The sequence below is a fragment of the Lathamus discolor genome, chromosome 4 (assembly GCF_037157495.1).
Source record: "Lathamus discolor isolate bLatDis1 chromosome 4, bLatDis1.hap1, whole genome shotgun sequence".
Lineage (NCBI taxonomy): Eukaryota > Metazoa > Chordata > Aves > Psittaciformes > Psittacidae > Lathamus > Lathamus discolor.
The window spans coordinates 65,735,209-65,751,829 of NC_088887.1; the positions used below are offsets into that span (position 1 = coordinate 65,735,209).

General features: G+C 38.5%; 1 protein-coding gene across 6 annotated transcripts in view; it reads right to left on the bottom strand.

The window, feature by feature from the left end:
• MCF2L (MCF.2 cell line derived transforming sequence like) overlaps window positions 1-16,621 on the bottom strand; it is a 159,290-nt gene that overhangs the window by 48,698 nt on the left and 93,971 nt on the right. For all 6 annotated transcript variants that reach the window (XM_065677900.1, XM_065677897.1, XM_065677895.1 and 3 more), the window contains one exon: window positions 8,796-8,910. In XM_065677900.1, coding sequence (XP_065533972.1) covers window positions 8,796-8,910 — 115 coding nt within the window. The remainder of the gene's footprint in view (window positions 1-8,795; window positions 8,911-16,621) is intronic.

A 16,621-nucleotide genomic window follows, 5' to 3' on the forward strand; every position in this document is an offset into this window, starting at 1 on the left:
GGGTTGCGAAGTGGCATAAATAAGAACCATGATAGGCAAGTGGTTACAATTTGCTCATGAGGCATAACTGATTAGCAAAATCATATAGCATGGAAAAGTGACACCATGAAAATGCCTTTTGAAACTTTGTAAGCACAGGCTAGATTATTACACATGATGTTGTGTCAATGACAAGAGATCTTAAAGGCCAGATAAACAGGAGACAAAATAATGAAAGAAACTTCAAAGAGCTTTGTGTAAGAGACTGATAATTCAAAACTTCGGAAGTCTCATCTAGACTTCATGACGACTGTAGCCCAGAAAGCCATTTGTGGTTAACATGCAGCCCTACGCCTGATCTGAAAACCCGTCTGTCACCACAGGACTGTGACCGCAACAGCTCACTGCATCTGCCTGCAAAGCAAGAACCAACAAGGAAGATGGGCCACTACCAGAGATATACTGTTGATGAGGTGAGTGACAACTCACTGACAACCAGGAGAGCTGCTCTCAAGCCTTGGTCCTAGGGGCAACTGAAGGTCTTTATCCTGCACAGCAGTAGGTCCCTTGAAACTGAGAGATATGAATCCAAACGTTTTTACTTAAGGCACTGCTTGTGTTCCTCAGCCAAATAAGCAGAATAAGCGGCACTAGAACAAACCTTATTTATTTTAAAGTGTTTGCACCAATGTATATAGCGTACATAGTTCCATTTCTCTTTTCCCTCCCCACACAATTTCAAAGAGATGGGCATCAGTGCCTTCTTTGATTGGTCCCTATAGCTCACTTTACCTCATATGCTACTCTAGATCCTCAAAACAGCCCCTCTCCCACTTCCAAGCCAATTCCTCCTTAAAATAAACTCAACTCATTGGAGTACATTAATGCTGGCTAAATTCCATCATATATGCATACATTCTTTCTGCTCCAAAAAGCTTATACTGTTGCGGGGGAGCCGAGGGAATGTAGCCAGTGTTAAAAAAAAAAAAAGAAGAATTAAAATGCCCAGGCATCATCATCTGCCAGTGCCTGGACATCTGCTTGTACCACATGCTCTCATTCTCTTTACATGGTACCCATCAGCCTTTTTTTATGGCAATTTAGGAAGCTTTATCCCATCGAGGAACCCCACAGACTAAAATCAGAATTACTTTGATGCATTTCTGCAGGTAAAAGAAATAATGATTGAAAGACAAAGTTACTGCTTAACAGATCCTCTTTTAGTGTGTGAAATTAACTAAAATAAGGAGTTTTAAATTTTCTAAATGGAAAGTATAGTGTAATTTCTTCAGATCACACACAGCTGCTTTTGGAAGGACTGTTTGAATAACAACAACAACTGAGGACTCATTTAGACTTAATTACAGATGGCTGAAATAGGCCATACTATCCTTGAGGGGCAATTAAGGCTAAATAGGTCAATAAAGGCAAAAGGGCTCCACACTGGTTAAGCTTAAGTAAATATAAGCAGCAGGAAGTGTATGAGATCCTCACCTTAGAACTATTAAGTCTGACTCCATAAAAGCATTTTTACACCTATTCAGAACTATGATATTGGAATTGTACATATTTCCAGAACACTGCAACAACCATTAATGACACTGCAAAAAATATCGGCACAACCTTACAGGTACCACTGCAGGTTTTGTTTTAGAAAGGAGAGTTTACACTTAAAGAGGGTGTTCAATTCTCTAAACTTAAGACTGGATTAATGAAAACTCCTGCATGAGGTCCAGCATTTTAGTACTTAACTTTCACAATTTTACAGTTCTGTCATTAGCAGATTAAATTTACCACTGGACAGTGTGTGTAGTGCATATTATTCAAATTCTCTAAAACCTTCAGGCGTGTAAGTGTGATTTTAAAGACTGAAAGGGCTTTGCGTGTATAGGGCTGAGCTTTAACCAAGTTTAAGACATTCACTAGGTGGACATCAAATTAAGTGTAAATTGTTCCAAGCCCAGTGAAATTTCAGACTCTTAAGTAACATGTTGAGCTTCGACCTGATCTTATTAAATTAAGTATCTGACACAAAAGCTTCAGACTACCACTTTAAGATGCAATGCTCTTAAATTTAAGCCTTTGCATTTCCTTTCTGCTTAGAGAAACATATGGAATTTACAACTGTTTGGCAGCTGTGCTCTGAGAAAGAAAGGGTACACACAGCATGACAGATATTGCTGGAGGTCCTGGGATGTTCTTACTGACAATTTTGAGGGGCTGCCAAGGTAACAGCAGGGTACAGGTTCCACATCTTCAGCTTGGATTGTAATCCAACAAGGAGGACAGCACTGAAATGAAGCACAGCTGAAAGAAATAAACTCTGAAGCTGCAAAGCTGTTGCTCAGCATGCCAGTGAGAACAGTCAGGGCATCTGGTTTTTGACATTTCTTATCCATTATGTGTTGAAGTTCATCCCTGGCACTCCATTAAACAGAAGTGGTTAACTCTCAGCTAGTGGTGGGCTGCCTGTTTAGTTTGCAGATAAATGAGGAAACATGTGTGGTTACCCTCCCACACTGGCTCTTCACAAGAGCAGCCTGGATGGGCTCACCAGCTCAAAACCAAGCATTACCCCAACACCACTGCCCTTGCTTAGGAGTGCAGTGGTGGATCTGTGCCAAGGAAACCGGCCAGACCCAAGATCTATGACCCCTGTGCCCTCCAGTGCCCCTCATACTGAGGTTTGCTAGTTCTTCTGGTCCCTATCTAAATCCACCCAGTCACGTTCTGCTGTGCCTATGTTAGTGAAGTCTCCTCAGGTTTGAACCCACAGGAGGGCTTAACAGAGGGGGTTGTGGGTTTTTTGTTGTTGTTTTTTTTTTTTCTTTTGCTTTGTTTTGTTTTTTCCAGTCCCAGTGTTATCCCAAATGATGAGGACCTGGTGTCCTTAACAAGGAAGGGTCTACCCAAAGATTAGCAAACCTTAACAACCGAGCTTTCAAACTGTTGGACGCTGACACTTTCAGAGGTCACCTTGTTCTGTTGCGTTACTTGGACAGGATGGCTCCCTAGTTTCCAACACCAGACTGTACCACAAACAACAGGATTTCTTAGAAGGCCACATGGTGTTCAAGCATTTGTGATCCCAAAGAAGGGGACGCTCTTCCCAGGCAGGAAACTGACAGGGACAGCTTTCAAAACAGGAAATCGCTGAGCATGCCAAGTTAAACTGAGATATGCTGAAGATCATGCAAGGGGACAGAAAGGCACTGTAAAGAAAGACCATACAAGGCTCTGTCAGAATACAAGGTGAAAAGGCCTGCAGTGTGGGACTCAAACTGTCCATCAAAACCTGTTCTGAATATTCTAATCTACACTCTTCTTCTATGAAGGAATGTTGGATTTAAGACTCTTAATACACTTCTAAAATACTAATTTTCTAACCTCTTGTGGCCACAAGAATTTCAGTATTGCTTTCTTTGTTCAAAGATGAACCTATATGGGCAACAAGGAACATGAAAACTATATCCTTGTGCTCTCTCATACAGCATTTTGTTTTCCAAACGCAGCAGAAACTGCTAAACAGCCAAAAGCAAAACCGTATGTTGAAAGATCCTGGGGGGTTTGGGGGGGGGGGGGGGTGTTTTGGGTTTTTTTAACCACTGCAATTATCTATTAATTTCTTCTTGGCCCAAGTTCTCATGCTACACCCTGCATTTGGTAAATTCATATTCCAAAAACATGTACACACTTAATAAAATATGTTTACAGTGACTGTTGTGATGGATAGAATTAAGTATGAATAACACTTGCCTTCAGGGTACATTGCAAATCTTAAAAGTCTATTTACTAGGATAAATAGAAAGAGTAAATATGCTTTTGAAACAGAGGAAAAAAGAAAACAGAGTATCCTAAGATGACTTCTTAAGGGTACAGGTGGCAGCTATTTTAGGAGCCTGTTGCAAACCTGACTGGAATATTCTTTCTCCAACCTTGGTATATGCGGGCTATAAAAGGTATATCCAACAGGTACTTCTCCCACTTTGCAGAATAATGATGGACACTGCGTATGGAGGTCATTAGTTTTTTACTCAGTTAAGAGGCTAGACAATCTTGCTCTACATGACCTCCTTTTCCATGACACAGCTCAGCAGCAATCCCCAAAGTTCTCAAGCCATGAAGTAATGGAGATGTTTTTCTCTGTAGAGAGAGAATCAAACCAGCTATGCGGACATTATAAAATGGCCTCAAAGGATCTCAGATAGATGCAAGACTTTGCTCACTCTCCTCTACTGACACCCAGTTGAATTTAAAGAGCTCACCTCTTACAGACACTTATTTACAGACACTTATTACAATTTATTCAGCAACTCCATCAAAAAGAACTATTAATTCCTGTGGATCAATACTTATATGTAAAGTACTTGTACCTATTCAGCATTTTAGCTCAAATACTCTTCCCAAAAAGTATTGCTTTAAATACATTACATACTGCCACGGATTCTCCTCCTTTCGTCTAGGGTACTATATGTTAAAACCGAAAATCAATTGACCTAAAAGAAAATCTTTCAAAGAGAATACTCACCTTTTAAAAAAAAAAAAACAACTTTATTTTGTGATTCAATAGTAATTATAAAAAAAACGAAACTATCTGTTACAGGGAAAAACCCGACTTAGAAGTATTACATCAATTATTACCAAGTCATTACCAAAACAGCTGTTATAAAAGGATTAGCTGTCATCTTCCACTACTTATAGTACTCATCCTGAATTCATCATTTTTTGCTGATAAAGCAGCAATTTTTAAGTACACAAGGTACACGACTGTGTCAACAGCCTGTACTGGATATTATGAGATTATAACAAACCATACATTAGACATTGCAAACCTGAATTGACCTTGCAACTTTAACAACACCCACCTGAAGAAGATGGTTCAGCGCTCTGCTTAATGATATACAGTTGCACCAGGGTTAACTGAGTATCTTAAACTGAGATGAGGTATTCCCTTTCCACTGTCTCTTTCTCAACATCCTCATGTATCAGGCATTTACACATCTGAGCACATGCTGGTAACTCTGCTGTTTGCACTATTCTACTCCATGGTCACCTAAGTTGGTAACATGCAGCTTACAATAGTTCTATATCTAAATGCAAGGCGCCCCATGAGACACTTAACTCTTCATGATTAAAATTCACTATGAAAAAGACAGAAGTTTACACTGAAAGAGCTTGCAAAACCTAGTGGTTAGATAGTATAGAACAAGAATGTAAAAAGGGGACAAGGTCACATTTACCTATAAATTAGAGGGAATAATAGAGGTAGGTTAAGAGGTTTCAGTTTTACCTCTTTCAACAAAGTCCTAAGCTAGTCTTATTACCAACACTACTTCTTCCACTTGGGAACAAAACTTGAAAACCTGATGCCACTGCTAAGATTTATTATACCAGTAAATATTTTATTGGGTCAACTCCATTGCAGAGCACGGAAAGGTCCTGTCTTATGAGGCTTTCAGTAGCTCCTCACTGTCATTCCCATGAAATATCATTTCCCTTAACATGCATCTGCAGGCAGTCAGACAATGTGCTTTGAGTTATTGCTGCCAGACCCTTGCTGTGACCACGAATCTTGTACAGGACCAAGTAGCACAAGTAGCTTTCTGAGGAACTGTTTTGGCTCCAGACATCTCTGTGCTCTGAGGGGGTAGAAATGTCCATTTCCCCTTACAGCCCAAAACCAGAGTTATGTATTTTATAACCTATGTAACACTAATCTGCAGAGCAGTCCACGCATAAAAGCTGTGGGCTGTATTTCTGTCCTTCCTGTAAATCTGTACTCCTTACTACTCTTTAATAAACTTACAAAATAAAATTAACTAACTGCCTCCACTTCCCTCAAAAGCAGTTTATAAAGTATCCAAAACAGTATTTGAAAATTTTGCCCTTGAAAACTAAGATAACAGCAAAATTCCTACCTTTTAACACCTTTAACAGCACTAGAAATAATCACAATTCAAGGAACACTGCAAACCTCTCCCCTCTTTGGGGTATACATTGTGAATATCTTACCATTAGTGAAACACACTTTCTAAATGGATTCATGCTAACATCTAGCTAGTGGCATTTCTGTAAGTTTTTATTCCTGTAAACCTGCACATGGGCTCATAAACATACCAATTTTATACAGTAAGCTCATAACACCGCTAGTGCAAATGTCAGGGGTATCTTCAGCCCTTTCAGATTATAGCAATTCTCAGGTGCAAAAGGGTATCGGGTTTATCAGTATCTTCACAGTGGTATTATTTTTACAAGGTTGAAATTGAAGTGCTATCACCCTAATACCTGAAGTATTGTTATTTTTACAACAGTTAATACCTTACTCTTCACATCTAGCAAGCTGGGCTATCTCCTTTGCAGAGAACAACAATCTCTTCCTAAAGAACTGCAAATTAAAGAAACAAGAAAATCCCACAAGAACCGCCAGACTTTAGGAATGGCCACTTCAATATACATTGTTGTCAGGTAGGGGAAACTAACAGAAAAGCCTCCAGAAAATCTCCTCCAAGACTTCCAATTCATAAAAACATGCTCCTGCCAAACTGATGCTCTGGGATGCACTCAACACTCCCCCTTCCCTGCACCAGATGCTGTTTCTTCTGATCAGAATTTTTCACATAAACCACACTCTGTGCAGAAGTAAAATGGGCCACCATGAAGAGCACCACCAAGGACTTTCAAAAGGAAGAGCAGATGTGAATTTAGTACATAATTATTTGTAATAACAGTATCTAAGAAAGATACCACCAACGGAGGCTTAGCACCATGCAGTTTAACCAACACAAGGATAAACAAAGAAAATGCAACAATTGGCTGCTAGCTCCACAGCTCCATTCTCTGAAATGAACTAGGAACTAACAAGTACAACCAGGAGGGCACCTCACAGTACGGCACTGCATATGAGCAGTGGTCCCTCACAGGGAGCAGGTCCTTCAAAATAATTAAGAGGAAGATGCTCTACAAGACCATTACTATTTTTCTTCATGCACATATAGTAAACAACAGCATATACATGCATGAAGTAGCTCCAAATGTGAATTCAGCACAATCCATGCTGAGATGTACTGAATGCTGTCAGCAAAAAGAAAGCAAAATACAGTTTGAGATCAACATTCTATGAGCATTATACAACCTGCATCTCTAAGGCTTTTTAATCTGGGAAAGCCTTATAGCCCAATTTGGGAAAGACATAAGGAGATCTCGATTCATACAATGATTTAGATTGGAAGGGAATCAGAAGGTTTCTAGCCCAACCTCTTGCTCAAAGCATGATCAACTCTAAATTTGGCCAGGTTGTTGACAGCCAGGTTGTTTGTACAGCCAGATCTTGAAATCCTCCAACAGCAGAGACTCCACAACTTCTCTTTGCAGCCTGCCTCCGTGCTTCATTATTCTCCCAGCAACAAAGTTTTTCTCTTACATCCAGGTCAGAACCATTCTGTTCCCATTCCAGCCATTAAGCTGTCTTTCCCTACTGCCCACCTCTGTGAGAAGCCTATTGCCTGTCTCCTTCACCACTCTCAATATAGCTCATCTCATCCCAAAGAATAATTTGGAGTCAAGATTTCTCAAGAGATCCTTGACTTGATCCTCACCCATTGCTAATTATTATCCTCTGTGAACCCTCACTCTAAATGCTTAAGTCTGAGGGACACTATCACAGAAGAAGGAATTTAAGTGTCTTGGCCTCATCTGTGTTGGCAACTACTAATTTACCCAGCCCCTTCAGCACAGGTCTGCATTTTCCTTGTCTGCTCCTGTACTGCTAAAGCAACAGAAGGGGTTTTTTGGGTAGTCCTTGATGTCCCTTGTTTCTTGTCCCTTTAGATCCAGGTGTGCTTTGACTTTCCTGAAACCATGCCTATGTGTCTGGAAAATGTTTTTGTATTCCTTTTTCTCCTTTTGTAGCCTGTCCCTGCTTTCACTTCCTGTATGCTGTCTTCCTACTGCAGCTCAGTCACAAGTTCCCCATTCAGACAGGTCAGTCTCCTGTTATGTCTATTCATTTGCAAGGGTGTACGATTCTTGTGCTTGGAGGATGCTGCCCTTAAAAACTTGGCAGCCTTCCTTAGCAGATTTACTCTTCAGATTTGCTTTCCATTAAATTCCACTTACCCTGAATAAGCCTAAGCTCTGTTTTCTTGAAGTTGAGGGTCTGTACTTTATTCTGCTACTTGCCTTCCTCACCTCCACCAGGACCTTGAATTCCACTATTCCATTCTCTAACAGATCTTCAACAAAATCACAATTTTTATTGAGCAGCCCATTGATAACACTACCGTGCCCTCTGAGAAGGCCAGGATTAATTGCTAGGCCTGATTAGCACCCTCCAAGTTCTGGATGTGCTGCAAAGACTGTACATTCAGCTGATCCAGGGAAACAGAGCACAAGTGGTTAGGGCAAACCTTTGTATGTAACTATGGAGTATTCCCTCACACGGGGTAAAATCTTGAGTAGCACCCAGGAATTAGCATGCTCTGCCAAAATTACACATGTTTTCAATTAAAACACAGAACACTGCACTCTAAGATACAGCAAAGATAAGAAACAAGAAGACAATGTCCATCACAGAATCTTCATCTATACATTCTTCCAGGAAGTAATTTTCTGGTTAAATATAAATAGCACTATTTGATTCATCTAACAACTATGTTGAGCAGCTGTGACTAATCAACACTTACTGACATTGCACCATAGCTGCATTTTCCTTTTCTTTAATTAAATACCAGCCTGATCTTTACACCATCATGTAAGTTACTAAGTGTGAAAAATCACTTAGCAGATAAATGGGTATTTTTTCCTAGACAGGTGCTCACCTTGGGATGCTTGTCAGGTAGGTCAGGACATTCTGGAACTCCTTTTCAGGAATCTCACTGAAGGCTGGATAGTCTGGAAAGGTTATAACAGGGCATCCATCTCCCCCTCTTCCACCTACAAAAGAAACAAGCAGCAGGCATGTTTATAAACAAGTTCCTCTGCTTAGCATGTAAGTTCCCAGTAGATTAAACTACTGCGTTTCTTCAGGGTTTTTTGGTGCAGGGCTCATCAGCATGGACATTGCTTATTCTGAACAGCCTACTTTCTTCTTCAGAGCTTAGGACGTTTTATAGAAGGGAGCTTGTTACACCACATTAGTTTTCTATACAAAAGTCTGCTCATGTGAACACAGTTTTGACACCAGATGGCAGTGCATCTTTCTTCTGATAAATGTCAACTGCAAGTAAATATAACCAATTTGGAGAGAGAAATGAGCTATTTTCGGGGGGGGGGGGGGGGGGGGGAGTTAATTCAGAATGAAATAGGTGAATCTCCATCTTGAACTGAATTCAACCTTCTCACCAGTATGAACTCGTTCATGCAACAACCCCCCATTCCCTTTACACCAGGGTGCTGTGCTTCCAGGATGATCTAAAGAAAGGGCCAGAACACGAAAAGAAACGGGGGAAAGTGTTTCAAATGAGATTTCCTGTTAAACTTCTGAAATTACCTACAAAAGCTAAAGCAGAGCCAAAGACCTACACTGCAGTATGGCTGTTGATGAGCTGATGAGCATTATCTGTTATCTTTTCTGGCTTTTGCACCACTGGGGTAATATTCACAGATGCAATGCTTTTTAATTTAACACACATTTTTATACGCAAAATGTAATATTTTCTTTTAAAAGCAATGTTAATGTATCATGTCTTAAGTCAGCACATTTTCATAAAGGCAGGCTGGACAAAGAGTTTGTTGAGCCCTAGCAGCTGCACAAAGTTGACAGTTGGAGGGTATCAGGGACACATTGCTAGTAAGTTATCTTTGCTTCACAACTGAAAGAAGGAGAAAAACAGCCAAGAAAACTACTGTGGTAAAGTAACCAAGATTTTTTTTTTTTTTCCAGACCCAAAATCTTACAATTGAGTAGAAATCAGCTGTAAACTTTATTAACAACACTGATCATGAGAGAGCAACAGTGATTTGTGAGAATTACAGTGCACTACCCACTCCCAATGTCTTTGCTTCTAACCAGAAAAAGAAGAGAAATATTTGAGCTCAGGTTCATTTGATAAAAGAAATCACTGTTCCACTCCAAACCCACATGTAATTAGAAGAGCTCAAATACTATCCTTATGTTAATTTGTAGTGAATCTGACTTTAATCTACCAGTTTACAGGCAATATGGTGCTACTAGCTCTTGAAATCAAACTATGTCAGAAAACAATGTGTTCTGAATGCATTTAAACAACAAGAAAATGCAACTATTATGCAAAAAAATCACAAGTTTGTAAACACAACCTTTACAATACATCTGAATATGGCAATGTTAAGCCAGGGGGATTAATTTTAGCTAAATAATGTTCGCAATACTAATGTAAGTGAAGACTGATTTTGATACTAGTACTTTTTTGCTCTACCCAGGCTCTCAGGACCAAAGCATTTTCCTATCTCATTAAAAACAAGCAGTTTCAAGCAAGATAATGATTATTTCTGTTACTCATGAGGTGCTCTGCTCTCTCTAGAATATCTATTTTTAGGTATAATTACACATTATTTGCTGTATCCCCACTGGTTACTTGCTTTGTTCTACTTAATTTCTATAAATAGGACATATGAAACAAAAGAACAACAATAGGCTTGCAGGACACATCCTAAAAGCAGAAGCCCGGGCTATGACCTTCAGGGAGTTTCCAGACCACCACTTATTGTCAAGGGCAAATAGCACCATCCTGCCTTGACACTGCCTATTAATTTTAAGTTTCTAGTATAGTCATCATGGTTATCTTGGGTGGAGATTACTCTGTCCTGCCACATGCTGCTAGAAGATAGTTGTTCACTGATTATCTTTTTCTCCAGTATTTTCCTGCTGGGACGCTTAAGCACACATGTACCTTGAAATGCTGCTCAACTGCTTTTTTTCCTGTCAGGACCATCTGCAGAAAAGAGTTTACGGCACAGTGGCCAGAAGTGATATACATAATCAATTCTGTAGAATTTCAGCTTTAACATCACTGACCCTATAGAAGTTGCTTTCTATACTGCCACTTTATATACATGGCCATCAGTGGAAGATAGTCCACTCTAGCAAAGCAGTTGGGTGTTTGACATGGCAGATTGCAAAAAGAACATGAGAAATAAAACAAATTAAAAATTCTACATATAAATTTTGTTTGTATTAAATAATAGTAAAAGCAGTAGGTGGGTTCACTTTTTAAAGAGTCCTATATTTCATAATGAGCCTGACGCAGAAAGGAATAGTTTTTTCCCTTTATCCTGAATACCTTTTTGGTTTTCACCTCTGCAAAAGCAGCATTGCACAGTTCACTGCTAAATTCACCTTGTTAAATGTGAGCTTTCTTCCCTTCTCCCAGAAGTAAATCAAGCCAAAGAATTTGGAGGGAAGAGATAAACATGAAAGTTTAGGAATCTAGGTTGGATTTTGTTGTTTTTAGTGAGAGGAAAAGCATCTGAGTGACAAAATGAACCATTTTACTTCTCACATCCTTATTGAAAAGCAGGTTTACAGCAAAAATTTAAAGCATTTTTTTAAAACCAATTCACATTATAACCTTCCAACATCTTGGAATTATACACACCCAATTGCAAAAAGAATGAAATGTAAACTTAGATGAACATCGAGCACTGTCACTCCTGAAAATAATTCAGTTTGTACAGAGTAATTTTTAACACAAGTGACTGGAATTTTAATCACCATCCAAAAGAAGTAGCAATTTAACTGTAACATTTTAATAAATTCAGGTCTGTTGGTAGAGTGACTGCTTCTAATTATCTCAGTCATAGCCATGGGAAAATCTTCTCTTTCCCCTTCACCTCTAGCTCACAGTACTGAAACTTCAGCCACATCTGTGGAAAAGCCAGAATTTATTTACGGGGCAAGGTCTGTACACACTGGCACACACAAGCCCACTCTCCTATTTCTAGGGATAACCAGGGGATGCTCTCACCTATACAGCTGGAATTTAATAGTTTTATGAATTCCTAAGAGAACCAAGTATGTCCTTGAGAGTCTAATCTTAGTTGCCAGGATTTTTTTAAATATAAATTTTATATTTTTATATTTTATATTTTTGTTAGAAAATATAAATACTGTTGTAACTATGCAAATGTGAGGTTGGATGGAGCATTGAGCAACCTGATCTAGTGAATTATGTCCTTACCCACAGAGCGGGGGTTGGACTAGATGACCTTTAAAGGTTCCTTCCAAACTGTTCTGTGATTCTATGAAAATGTGGAAAAACATTCAATAGTATTTCTTCTTGAAATATTAAACAAATGCCACTTGAGTGCCAGCTTTAGGTTTCGTTTATTGTAAAGAGCAGAAGAGAACATATCAGCCCTTTAGCGCATGCAATAGGTCCACACACATTTTACCTGAAATGGTTCCCAAGAATTACTTGAGACTTGTTTCATAACATGCAGCTGTAAGGTAAGGAACATTCTCCAATTGAGAGGATTATTACTTTTCAGTCTAAAAATGGAAACACCATAGAAGTAAAAAGCACATATCAGCAATTTAAAAAAATAAAACTACCATACCACTTCAAATGAAGTGGATCTGCTTCCATCCTAATTCCATGAGCCTTCATTAAAGGCAAACTTTTTTATTAACTCATTTATAACTGACTTTTACAACCTATTTAACTGAAACTTCTTTAACAGATGTGGTTAAAAGAAAACACGAATTACTGCTCTGAAATGGTAATTTTTCAGTGGCTAAACATCTAAAACTCTATTAAACCTCCACTTAGGTGGAGCTCTTCTAAACAGACCTACATGCCTTAGTCTAAAGCTGTTTTTTACAACAGCAACAACACTGGGTTTTAGAGAAACATGCATTTTAAAAACATGTTGAACTGCATTAGCTCCATGGGTTAGGCAGCAAAATCACTTAACTGTGCTTAGGAAACAGCACTTCATGTTCCTAACTTTTGCATACAATTATTTAAACAACAGCACCAACTGTTAAAGTTATGTGGACCCAAAGCATTGTGATCTTGTATATGAAAGGAGTGTAAAAATTATACGTGGAAAACTAGCTGTGCTAGCTGTGCTATTGTGAGATGGGACTGGTAAAATTTACCTTATGTCTAGGTAATGTAGCTTTTATTCTTTATAATCTGCAACATCTAACTGTTCCTATCACAGCTGTAATCTCTTCTGGGTTTGTTTTGTTTGGGGGTTTTTATTAAGCAGGTAGGGTGATAGCAGTAATGCCAAACCAAGGAAATTATAACACTGTTTTACACACATCTAATCAAAAGGTATATTAGTGACTTGGTATCTAAAACCAATCTCAAATAAGAAATAATTTCATTTCCATTTAAGATGGCACTAACAGGGAAAATTACAAAAACTATGAATTGCACAGCAGCTAAGCTACAGACGTGTGGGTGCACACACACATGGAGAAAAGGGTAATTCCTCACAGTGCTATGAAAGACACGCTATTGTTGTCTTTTTTGGTAAGGCCAGCAAAATACAGGAACAGCAAAGAGGTTGGTCAGACTTCCAGGACAGAGAGCAGGAGACTGTTTTGCAATGTTTCCGTAATTATTCCCCTCCTTACACATAAGGAAAGGTATTCTTAAAATGACTCTGCCTAACCCCACAAAAAGGAAGCAAGGTAGTTGGATATAATTGGATGATGACGGAGCAAAGAGATAGGTCTTCCAGCCTGAATCTATAATGCAAATTAAATAACATTCAGACTATTAAAAAAAAAAAGAAGAAAAAAAGGAAAGTGATCCCTATGTTGATCAATATGCACTCACAAAAGCAGAAGCATCATCATCCTTAAACAGTTCAGAACTACATCTTTGGTTCAAAAGACCTAGCTTCAGTAAAGTAACCTTGTTTGCAGTCAAGTCAAAAGCAAAGTTCCTGCATGAATGAGAGAAAGGCTTACTACAGATTTTGCTTTACTGCTATGATGGTTCAGCTATTATGTCTCTATGTTTCTGATGAAGAATTTCTCCTTTCTCCTTGCATAATACACTGGAGTACTTAGGAGTATCTGAAATTATGTGTAGACTTCAATGAGGTAGTGGATAAAAGCTGCATTACGTACCCGTTGCAAATAAAAGTAGAATTAGAGAAATTTATAAAAATATTCTTTCCTTGAAATGAGAATTTTTACTTGTGTACCTTTACAAGCTGCATTTTGCCCAGGCTGATAAGCAGCAAGTGTACTGGCTTAGAAACCAGACTGAAGCAACTAAAATTGTACCTGAATGTATTTGAACTGGAGATCTCTTAGCCAAGGATTCATTTTTTTGCTTTTCTCTTTTTTACTAATTTTTTGTTTTAAAAAAATAAATCTCTACAGACAGTGGGTTTAGCACAGTGAATATAAAACAGCAATTAAATTTATACCTGTGCAAGACAGAAACTGCTATATAATACCTCTTCCACTGTCAATATGCAACAGACATTGACGATGTTATATCAGCAGCATATAGTTGATATTTTTAACTAACTGATGCAATGTATGTGGTACAGGACTTTCTCAAACACAATTTTACAGACAGGCTTGGCACCTGTGGAGACTTCAAAGGGAATAGTTTAACTAATGAGGTATTTTCAGGTCATTTCACCACAGGTGAGTAAGAACATAGCCAAGTAAATAAAGTTACAAAGAGCAAGGAGAAGCTTATTATTTAGAATGATAATTTAAAAGGCCAGAGATATGAGCATTTGGAAAGCTAGTACCAATGCTAACTCTTTCCAACAGCAGGAAAAACAACTATGAATTGATGGGTAAAAATGCAAGTACCATGAAGTCATATTTGTATTTCTTTTAATGGAAATATTTTGTTTGAAGTTGTTTAGTGCAAAGAAGCATTCAAAGGAAAGCAAGTTGAAATAACTGGTTCAGTACTTATAGTGTCCAAGAGTCTCACTTGCACATCACATAGCTTGCACCATTCAAAATGCATATATACATACGCACCTGTCTGTACACTCTTCTTCATCTGCATTAATTTTAACATACCTGTGTACAGCAATGGCAGATCATTGCAAAGTTGGGTATGAAAATCACACAGGACCTTTCCAATCAAGGAAAGCAAACAGAAAAAACTAATAAAAATAAATGTAAAACGTGAATGAAATACTGTAAGGAACTGAAGCATTAATGCAAGTTTTTGTTCAAATTTTTTTCATTCCAAACCTAAATTTGGATGTTTCTGCAGCATTTCCATTATGATGTAGCAGAATGAGGGACACAAATTACTTTGTATCTGCTGAGGAAAAGAGACCAAGGGAAAAAAATGACCCCAATTTACACCAAAACACAGGAAGTAGCCCAGAAGGGCTACAGTCTTTAGGCACAGAAGCAGACTAGTTTTCATTCACTATTCAAGCAAGTGTCCCACAAGACCTAGATACATCCTATTAGAGACACTAAAGTGATTCTCAAGTATATGTCACATTCCTATTACAAAGCCAAAACCTAAACCTTGAAATGCATCTAACACATTATTCAAATCACCATACCTGCAAAGATACTATCTACTAAATGTATTTATAATCTATGGACTTTCATTTTAATAGGTTTTATACTAGGTCATAAAATTCTATTTCCAAGGCAACTTAGTAATAAGAAAAAAAATCCCCTTCACATGAACTATGAGTGTCTTAACTGACATTACAGCAAAGCCACTTGGTAGCACAACTGCAAGAACAAATTGTGCATAAATCAAGTATCAAAATATTATCTCTGCTCCTTTGTTCACAGAACCTCTACCCCTATTTGGTACAGCACAGAAAATTAACTATTAGTGTCCCGCAAGAGAATATTACCATAAAAGAGTTGAAGTCCAAAGTAAAATGAAAATGCCTAACAGTCAAATTGCCTAAGAATAATACAATACAACAGAGAATATAGTTACAGTCCACAGTAATGCAGCTGGCCTAGTATTTCAGGTAAAAAAAACCCCAGACTTCTAGTAGACAGCAGAGTGAATAAAGAGAATAAAATAGAATGAGGAATGTCTGCTCTTACTAAGCTCCACTGCACAGTGCATGTAAGGTATGCTGAAGATGCTTGTAGTTGTGTGAACGCAACAGTCTTAAAATGTGAACAATTTCCAGTTGGACCCACTGAGATTTTTTTCAACTTACCAGTTTCTCCCCTCACTTTTGAGGGACAAAGTGTAAACCCTACTTAAGGTTCCCAAATAAGCTGATTCTTGTACAACACTATTATGAACTATTTTCTGCCCCTGAATAAGAAGGAAGAGCCTGGAAAGTCAACTGAAATAATTGTAGCTTAAGTACCATCATTTCAAGTGGAGCATGAACAGCCAACTTCATAAACAAAATAACGTTATTTCCAAGTGCTACCACCGCCCCTTAGAAAACACAGTCACTACCACAGACCCACACCAGGTTTAGCTTGTGTGGCAGGGGTAAATCAGAATTAATTGTTAATTATAAGTACAGGATTCAATGAGCTATTACTATGCAAAGTAGCACATTTCTTCATTCTCCTGTATCTCTTGATCTTATGCATGGAGAGGTTCAAAGGAAAGGGAATAGCTTTAAAGCCCAGCTTCAGCCCAGAGATGTAATAACGATTCACTTGCCCCACAATGTGGGGCAAATTCTCCTTATACTGAAGGAGGCAGGGCAGGGCAGCTCTGCA